At 51.2% G+C, this 9,531-nt stretch overlaps 1 protein-coding gene and 1 non-coding gene across 2 annotated transcripts; both read left to right on the top strand.

Moving 5' to 3' along the window:
• The first annotated feature begins 819 nt into the window (after positions 1 to 819).
• Myod1 (myogenic differentiation 1) lies at positions 820 to 3,411 on the top strand. The gene is made up of 3 exons (XM_004634918.2): positions 820 to 1,658; positions 2,126 to 2,204; positions 2,505 to 3,411. Exons 1-3 carry the CDS (start codon positions 1,032 to 1,034, stop codon positions 2,753 to 2,755), a joined length of 957 nt encoding a protein of 318 aa, XP_004634975.1. The 5' UTR covers positions 820 to 1,031; the 3' UTR covers positions 2,756 to 3,411.
• A 3,460-nt stretch (positions 3,412 to 6,871) lies between these two features.
• LOC111817714 lies at positions 6,872 to 6,977 on the top strand. Its single transcript, XR_002821850.1, has one exon. It is a non-coding gene; the product is annotated as a U6 spliceosomal RNA (small nuclear RNA).
• The last annotated feature ends 2,554 nt before the right edge of the window (positions 6,978 to 9,531 follow it).

Raw genomic sequence — 9,531 nt, forward strand, 5'->3', positions numbered from 1 at the left:
CTCCAAATCCCCTACCCCCAGGCTCTGGCAACGGACGAGGAAACTGCCTTTAAGGTGAGCGGGAGTCTGCCTCCTTCTCTTCAGGCTTGGACCGGGCGGGATCCGAATTTGGACAGAAGAGCACGAAGGTTTAGCGCTAAATCCCAACTCCTGGACAGAAGACTGATTTTCTCAGCGTCCAAGGAAGATGAGCTGGGCCTGGGACCTCTGAGCCACTCCAGGGCAGAGATAGGTTGAATGGCTCCATCTCCTTGTCACTTGTCTCACGCTCGGTCTCACTGACCCGCGACGCACTTTTCCCCCTCTGACTAGCTTTCTGCTGTCCCTCAGCTCCTTAGGGGGTCTCTCACTTTCTCTGCCTTATTCAATGAGTCTCTTTCCAAAACTCTCCCGACTTTTTTTTTTCTTCTTCTTCTTTTTCTTTTAAATTAAAATCCCTGTCCTGCTGCTGGTTTTCTGGCAAATGGGGCGAGGGAGGTGATCCCAGGTGAGCTCTACAGCCCTGGGGACCTACCTGCCCCTGGGGACGCAGGAACCCGGGGCTGGAGGGGGGCGGGGGCGCATCCGAAAGAGCTATGTGCGAGGGCCAGAGGCAGCCACCAGTCCCGGCCTTGCCCCGCCTAGGGAGTGGCCGGAGCGCACTCTAGTGCCACCGGGCGGTGTGGGGTGGGGGTGGCTCCTTGGCCCCCCGGGCTATCCTGGGGACCCCAGGCCCCGCCCCTCGCGTTCCTATTGGCCTCGAACTCCCCCGCCCCCCACCGCCCGCTCCAACTCCCGGGCTTTTAGGCTACTACGAATAAATCGCCCCGGGCGCCTGGCGAGGAGCGAGAGGTGGGGAAGCCTCAGGGCGCCAGTACTTTCCTCTCTGCATATCCGGCCGGACAGGACTGGGCGGGTGGGGAAAGTCGGCCGGCAGTGTATTCAAACCCCCGGCACATTGCCACCGCTGGGGAAAAGGAGTGGCAGAGTTCAGGGCAAACTCCTGCCGCTTGGGTTGGGCAAGATCAAGACCGCACCACCCCCGCTGGGACATGGAGTTGCTGTCGCCTCCGCTCCGAGACGTAGACCTGACCGGCCCGGACGGCTCTCTCTGTTCCTTTGCCACAGCCGACGACTTCTATGACGACCCGTGCTTCGATTCCCCAGACCTGCGCTTTTTCGAGGACCTGGACCCGCGCCTGGTGCACGTGGGTGCGCTCCTGAAGCCCGAAGAGCACCCGCACTTCCCCGCAGCTGTGCACCCAGCCTCGGGCGCGCGCGAGGACGAGCATGTGCGCGCGCCCAGCGGGCACCACCAGGCTGGCCGCTGCCTCCTGTGGGCCTGCAAGGCATGCAAGCGCAAGACCACGAACGCGGACCGCCGCAAGGCCGCCACCATGCGCGAGCGCCGCCGCCTAAGCAAGGTGAACGAGGCTTTCGAGACGCTCAAGCGCTGCACGTCCAGCAACCCTAACCAGCGGCTGCCTAAAGTAGAGATCCTGCGCAACGCCATCCGCTACATCGAGGGCCTGCAGGCTCTGCTGCGAGACCAAGACGCCGCGCCCCCTGGCGCCGCCGCCTTCTACGCGCCGGGCCCGCTGCCCCCAGGCCGCGGAGGCGAGCACTACAGCGGAGACTCGGACGCGTCCAGCCCGCGCTCCAACTGCTCCGACGGCATGGTAAGGCTGGGACTCGGGCGGGGGTGGGAGGGGGAAGGAAGGTAGCGCGCCTCATATCTGCGAAGTATCCTAGCAAGGGAACTGGCAGTTGAAGTGGAGGACCCTTCCTGGGAGTGTGTTCCATAACCTGGGTAGTAGTAACTGGGATAGACTAAAACTTCGGACAAATGTGGTCCGCCCGATTGGGACGTTAGAATCTAACACTGTGCCGACCTGAAGGCACGAGTTTTCTCCACTTATCCCTATTTCCAAGATGCGGATTGGTGCTACTAAGCGACCGTCCACTCTCCCTTTGGTCTTGTTGCCGCAGATCGCAGCTCTCGCCGGCTCATACCTCTCATTCCAGATCTGCTCCCAGAATTTGTGGCTGGGACCACTGGGGGGAGGGGGTGTGAGGCTGCAGCGAGAGGTGCTCTGGCCCCCAGCGGCCCCGCCGCCCTGACTAGGGACGTCCTTGCCATTTGCAGATGGACTACAGCGGCCCCCCGAGTGGCGCCCGGCGCCGGAATTGCTACGACGGCGCCTACTACAGCGAGGCGCCCAGTGGTGCGTATTCCCGGCTTTGCCCTACGCGCGCCTCCTGCGCGTGTCCCCCTTGGAGCAGCCCTAGTCTCCTGGCATCTCTATCCCATCCCGTTCTACACAAGCGGGAAGGGGGCCGGGGGTTGTGCACCGAATGAAATACTGAGCATGCGGCTCCCTCCCCTTTCACCCCGCGCTCTCGCTAACTAGATCTTCCCGGAGGCTGGTAAGTCCTCACTTTCCCCTCTGTCTCCAAGCATTGGGCCAGGGTGGGGCCTTGTCGCAGCTCAACCCTGCTGACGAATTCTCTATTCTCCTGCGCAGAATCCAGACCTGGGAAGGGCGCCGTGGTGTCGAGCCTCGATTGCCTGTCCAGCATTGTGGAGCGGATCTCCACGGAGAGCCCGGCGGCGCCCGAGCTCCTGCAGGCCGACGCGCCGCCGGAGTCGCCCCCGAGCCAGGAAGAAGTGGCCGCTCCCAAGGAGGGCGAGCTGCGCGTCCCCACCCCTTCCCCGGACGGCACTTCTCAGGGTCCTGCAGGCGCGAACCCCAACCCTATCTACCAGGTGCTTTGAGGAGCTGGATGCCCTCCCGAGGGATGGTGCCCTAGGGTCCCTCGAGCCCGAAAGGTTGGCTGTAAATGCCACTCCTCCCATCGCGCTTTAAAAGCGACCCCTCCCGGGATGGAGAGGCCGGTCATCTGAAAAGCGTTCCCGCCCCCACCCCACCCAGCGCAAGGACGCTGCCCATTTTCCACGCGGGAAAACACACGACGACCGCCTGGGGTTTCTCGGCGAGGTGCAGCTGTCCTACAAGGGCCAGGCCCTTCTTTTTCCTTGATGCCTCCACCCAGGGGACTGAGACCCTCGCAAATCTACACCCAGCCACCACCGCGCGCAGGTTATTTTTTAGGGGTTGTCCCCTACCTTCCGGAACCCTCGTGACATGCAGCTTTTCCCACCGCCTGAGAGGTGCGCTCCAGTCCCAAGTGGAACAGGTGTAACTGTACCCCTCCTACCCCGTCCCGCCCCGCGGTTCAGGACCACTTTTTGTAATACTTTTTGTAATCTATTCCTGTAAATAAGAGTTGCTTTGCCAGAGCAGGAGCCCCTAGGGTTATATTTATCTCTGAGGCGTGGTGTGTGGTGCAACAGGGACTTTGTATGTTTTTACAGCAGGTGCGCGAGCCGCGGGCGCTCGCTCGCTCAGGTGTTGAAAATAAAGACGCTAATTTATACCGCTGTGGCTCGGCTTCCGGGGCGGGGGTGGGAGGCTGGAGGAAATGCGGGAGCTGGGTCAGCTGCCCCGCAGCGACCCCTGTCGGCAGTGGATGAATTGCAGAGAGACAGCTTGCTGCAGTGTACGGAAGTTCCTCGACCTCACGTTCATCTCCACGCACAAGTCCGATTCTCGTGAAAGAATGCACATTAGATTGATCTGCCTAGTTTAAAAAAAATCCATGTCCAGCCCCTCCTCCTGAAGACTCACACTTAATGTCTCTGCCCAGATACCCAGGCCACTTATTGCTATTTTTCAAAAGCTCTCCCTGGTGATCCTAAAGCAGATGAGAGACAATCACGTCCCTCCACGAGCACAGAGTGACCCTAGTGTGTCCAGAGGTTCACCACGTGTCACTCAGTCCTCACAGGTCGCGAAGATGGGTTAGGTGCTCACACCATAACGATGAAAACCTAAGGGGACGAGCTTGCACACTGCTTCTCTCAGACTTTGCGTGATGGGTGACTCCTCTCCGGGACCAGCAGGCCAAACTGCTCCACTCAGTCTGTGACCCACACTTACTGCATCCTGGGCCCGTCCTAATTCCTAAGAAGATGGGGTCCCAGAGCCTCTGAGCAGAGGCTGGCATATGAGCCACGTGCTTTCTTGAGACTCTAAACTCCAATAGCAGAGCAGGGTCTTCTGGGTTAGCCCAGATGCTGCAGAGTAGATGACACTGTCACAGTGTCCATGGAGTAAGATCGCCCATACACAGACACCTCTGCCTTCCTGTTGTCTCCAGGCCAAAGATGAGGTAGCCTTGCCAAAGTTCCTCCCACTCACATACTCAGGACCCTGGCACCACCTCCCTTCATCCTGCAGACCCTTTTCCGGAAGCCCTATAGGTGCATGTTCAAGTGGTGGGCAGCCCCTTGGCAATGCAGGTAAAGCGGTGAAACCTGCTCTCTCTCTCTCTCTCTCTCTCTCTCTCTCTCTCTCTCTCTCTCTCTCTCCTGAGAGCCCTGCCCTCCTCAGTGCCCCCAAGGGGCTTGAGAGTGTTCTTTTATAAATGATGCTCTGGGTGATTCCCTGATGCCTCTGGGTGCTACACACTCCCTGGAAGCCCCCTGCGGCTCATTCTGTGCTGGGAGAAAACAGAGACCCCTGGGCCCAGTTTCTGCCCTTATGAGCCACCCAGGGTTTTGTGGGGGCCACAGCATGATCACACATGATGGCCGCAGCACTATGAGCGGGGCTGGGGCATGGTTGGAGCTGATGAGAAGGAAACCTAAAGCCAGTTTTTGGGAGGCAGAGACAGCAGATTACCTCTAAGAAGAGGCTCCCAGGACTTGGCCAAGAAGAGGAGTCACTAGCATGCTCCAGGCAGAGGCGCAGCAAGTGGAAGAGCCAGAGTCAGAGAGAAAACAACCTTCAGAGAAACAAAGATGTCCCAAGGGCGGGGTCAGAGGGAGGGGGAGAGGCAGACAGGACCACAGTGGACCCATTTGGGATTCATCCTGACTGCAGCAGGGAGCAGAGAGAAACCAGAGCAGAGCAAGGGTACGAATAAGCCTGAAATTTGGAATGGTCTGGTCGGGCGGGCAGATGAACAGGAGCGAACAAGGCTTGAGATAGAGGAGTGCTGTAAAGGAAAGAAAGAGTGCAAACGACAGTTATGCCACTTGGATCTTGCCTTTAAGCTCTAATTAGAAAATTCCCAGGGATGACCTCTATTTATACCAGCTTAAGTCATGAGGAAGGATTTGGACCTAGATCGCAGGATGGGGATAGGGGCTGAGAAAGTGGTCAAGTGAAGAGTGGAGGAGGCACTTTCTGCATTGACAAAATACAACTGTAGACACAGAAGGGGGCCCAGAGTATAGGCAATCAGCATGCAGTTAGAATTGGGTACCTTTTCATTACTGGGCAAGGTGTCCTGCTCCAAGCTCAGGGCTTTGCAACCAGGAAGCAGGCAGGACCCCAGACCCCACCCACCTCAGCCATAAACACTGCATAACTGTCCACAGCAGCCTGACTATGGAAGTCCTAGGGAAGTGAGGAGAGGGAGCCATGACACTTTCCGGCTCTGATTCACTTTTGGGTAGTGCCCGTAATGGTTCATCCTGATTGTCAATCCAATTGGTTTCAGAGTTGCCTAGAACAAGAGCAAAGCACACGTCTGGGGGTGGCTTGATGCATCATGAAAATCTATCTTTAGGGACCATGTCTGGCCCCTAGCCCCACCTTCTCTGGCTCTGTCACTCTGTCCTCTGCTTCCCAAATGCTGTGTTAAGCAGTTTTGCTCTGCTTGGCTTCACCTTGGAGCCAATTATACACTGCAACCACAAGCCAACGTAAACCTTCCTCCCCTGAAGTTGTGTAGGCTGGGAGATTCATCCCAGCTAGGGAAAGCTGACTAATGCAGCACCATGGTAGAGGGGAGGGGGCTCAGGAAAAGGAGCGACCAGACATTTTGAATTGAGAGTGACAGAAACCCCATTCACAGTAGTGAATCTCATTCACAGGGCGCACTAGAAGGACACTGAGAAACTCACACATGGAGGTAGAGTGTGCGTTTGTACCACAGCACCAGTGGGCTCGGCAGCTGGGATTGGAATCCCTGTGTCTTTTCCTTGCATTCCCCTTCTTTTCTCTTCACAGTTTTACCTTTACCTCGTCCATGTTCAGTTTCAAAAATCCCCAGAGATGACATCTCTTTACACCAGCTTACATCATGCGGAAGGATTTGAACTCAGGTTGCAGGATTCTAGAAAATGTAGTTTTGGCTGTTTGCTCTGTGGCCTCCAAAGAGAAAGTCAGCAGAGGGAAAGTGAGAAAAGTAGGGGAGGGGAGCATCTGGAGATCGGAGCACAGCACAGAGAATGGGATTCAGGTCCTGTCTTCTCCCTTCCTCGTCTGCTCAGGGAACATCTAGCTGAGACCAACCCCACTGGCAGTGTAGCTGAAGGGTCCCTTTCCATGGGGCCAGTTTTATCTTGGATGGATCTGGAAGCGCCAGAACCATACCCTCAGTGCACACATATACGTCTTACACACATGTGCTCATACAGTAGCACATGCGTGACTGGAATGCACCTCACGCTGATATACCATGAAGACAACAGAGGTCGGTCCCCCGCCTTCCAGGAGCCAATTCCAAAGCCCTGGGGGAGCCCTAGAAGTACATCCATGTGCTCTAGTTTCTATTTTAATCTATTAACTAAAGTGAATTACTTTTTAAAATCCACTTATGATCATTCCATTTTTAAAATTCTGACTTCCCCCTGTGTTTTGTGGCATTTATGGGCATTTTGAGATCCTATCTATAGGCGTGCATTTCATTTGAGTTGAGTGGAATATATTTTTAAATAAATGGAACATAAAATAGAAGCAATAGTTTTGACCAATAATATTGATTTTTACATTGAGAAGACAATCATACCAAAAATGTCTTTTTATTAAAAGAAAGGGATGTGCTCACTTTGGCAGCACATATACTAAAATTGGAATGACACAATTGGATTAGTACAGCCCCTGTGCAAGGATGACACACAAATTCATGAAGTGTTCCATATTTTTTTCAGTTTAAAAATTTATAATTTGTATTTCTATTTTTTTACTATTTTAAATTTTTTTTTATTTTTTCACACTCTGGATGGATTTAAAGTTTAACATATCAATGACTGATGGAAAATACCTGTTCCATGTTATGTCTAAGGCGATTGATATTCAGACAGATACTGATGTTGACCTCAACGGCCTATGTTTTAGGGTAATAATATCATTAAGCTTTTCTTCTGGAAGGTTAACAATTTAAGTTTGCAGACCAAAAAATTAGAGAAAAAGAACGGCTACAAGGATGGTCAACATTTTGGCCCTAGCACTTCAAGGTCAGTGAGGACTCAGGACATAAGAGAACCTGTACTCTAACATCCTGTAGCTCAGTGGTATCCAAATTTTCTGACCAAGGAGATTATGGGGCCACAGGGGAAAGTGATCCACGATGTGGAATGTGCCTAAGGAGAGTCACATGGAGAGAAAACATTCTCTCAGGCTTTCACAGAGAGCAAATTGGTCAAGCAATGGCTGTGACTCATCCACATGGCTGACACTGACAAAGGATCCACAAACTGCTGTACAGGGTTTCAGGGTAAATCCTGAGGGGATTTGACTGACCTTGTCAAATATAAAAGTTACAATTTTGTGTTGTAAAGCAAGTTACAAATTTTGTTACATAGGTCTTGCTTTATCTTGGTCTTAACAATCCAGCAGAAAAGTATAAAAACGAGGTATAAAAAGTAAAGCCATATTAATATGCAGAGCTGTAAAAGGCTCAAGTCCACAACTTCTGACATTGCTAGTCATGCGGATCACCCACTACTATGATAGACTACTGGACTATATTGGATTACTTTGCTGAATTCATGCACCTACTGTGTATGAATGGCAATGGAATACACATCTCTGACAAAAGTAAACAATAAAGGGGGATATAAATGAAGTCCATTTTGTAGTGGAAAAAAACTATATGTGTATATACAAAGTGGCATAGATATACAGCTACTTTCTCTTAGTTCAACGAGAAGAAAGTTTTGAGCTAATAGCGTTTAGACAAGATATCATGTCTGCATCTTGTATTATGAATAACCACTACAAAGACAACAATATGCAATGTATTAATTACCTGTCCTACTAACCTGTTTTGAAACTGTCTCATTGCTTCTTCTTTCTCAATAAAATTAATATAAAAAGTAAAAAAAGGATAACTTTTGAATAGAATTATGGAGAATACTCTCAAATTGTTTGATATTCTAATCAATAAGGAAGAGGACTTACACAATCACATCAGAAAAGTCTTTAACTTTTAGTGATTCTGATATAAAACAAAGACATAATAAAGATAGTTTCAAATTTATAACATGACATTATAACCAGATGTCAACAACATCAACATATTTTTGTTTGTTTGCTTGCTTTTAAGGAAAGAAAACTTTATTTACCTTACTGGCTCCAAGGCAGAATGGCCAACATATTTTCCAATGTAACTTGTCAATTTAAAAATATTTAAAATCTATCACCACATGAGAAACTTAAAATGACTTGAATTCTTACAGCCCACAGAGGAAAGAAACTTGATTGAGGCTTCCCCAAATGTGACACCAATCCTAAAAGCATATGTGACATTTTCAGCTGAGTTATGAGCCCGAGAAAAGCTTCCTGAAATTATCAATGGTACAAAACAAGTTTGGATCAGCCATGTTGAAGGAAAGACTGAATGATCGCTCTTATTCTCTGCACCGAAAATGAGGTTATAAAGCCACTGTCACATGAAAGGCTACGAATGTGCAGCCTGGGCGGTGGGAAGCGGTAGGCAAGGCTGCCACGGGAGCAAGAGAAGGGAAGCAGAGAGGAGCTGAGGGGAAGAACAGCGAGACACAGCTGATGAAGCGACAATGATGAGCAAGTTGATTCCGGCTCAGTTTTTATCTCATCTGCAAAACATTTAGCCCGCCTGCACACAAGTCACTGCTATTTAAAAAACTTAGATTTGAGGCTGTGTGATATTTGTTTTTATACTTTACAGGATCATTTTTGTAAGGCTAACATTTTTTTCAGGTAATACGTAACAGTGGAATTGAATCCACACAGAACTTTCACAGGGGCTGGGGTGTGTCCAGAAAGCATCAGCGGCTGTGTGATAGGGCCACTGACCTACTCTGGACCGTGGCTTGGACTTCAGCTTTGTCTCTGTGAAGGAAATTGCTGATTTTAAAAGGCATTGGGGACATAGCTGTAATCCAGGTACATGGGGAGGCTGAGGCAAGAGGACTTCAAGTTCTAACCAAGCCCAGAGAAAAGAAATTTATATCCCAGCTCTATAATTCACTTAAGACATGAGGAGGAGGAGGAAGAGGAGAGGAGGAGGAGGAGGAGGAGGAGGAGATGGAGACAGAGATGGAGATGGAGACAAAGACAAACAAGAAGAAGGAAGAGGAAGAGGAGGAGAAGGAGAAGGAGATGGAGAAGGAGGAGGAGGAGGAGAAGAGAAGGAGACAGAGACAGAGACAAAGACAAACAAGGAGGATGAGGAGGAGAGGAAGAGGAAGAGGAGGAGGAGGAGGAAGAAGGAAAA

The sequence above is a fragment of the Octodon degus genome, unplaced genomic scaffold (assembly GCF_000260255.1).
Source record: "Octodon degus isolate 3935 unplaced genomic scaffold, OctDeg1.0 scaffold00067, whole genome shotgun sequence".
Classification (NCBI taxonomy): Eukaryota; Metazoa; Chordata; class Mammalia; order Rodentia; family Octodontidae; genus Octodon; species Octodon degus.

Coding starts and splice junctions, on each gene's coding strand:
- Myod1 (XM_004634918.2), top strand. CDS start 1,032: ATGGAGTTGCTGTCGCCTCCGCTCCGAGACGTAGACCTGACCGGCCCG. Junction 1,659..2,125: donor CCAACTGCTCCGACGGCATG/GTAAGGCTGGGA, acceptor TGCCATTTGCAG/ATGGACTACAGCGGCCCCCC. Junction 2,205..2,504: donor CTACAGCGAGGCGCCCAGTG/GTGCGTATTCCC, acceptor TCTCCTGCGCAG/AATCCAGACCTGGGAAGGGC.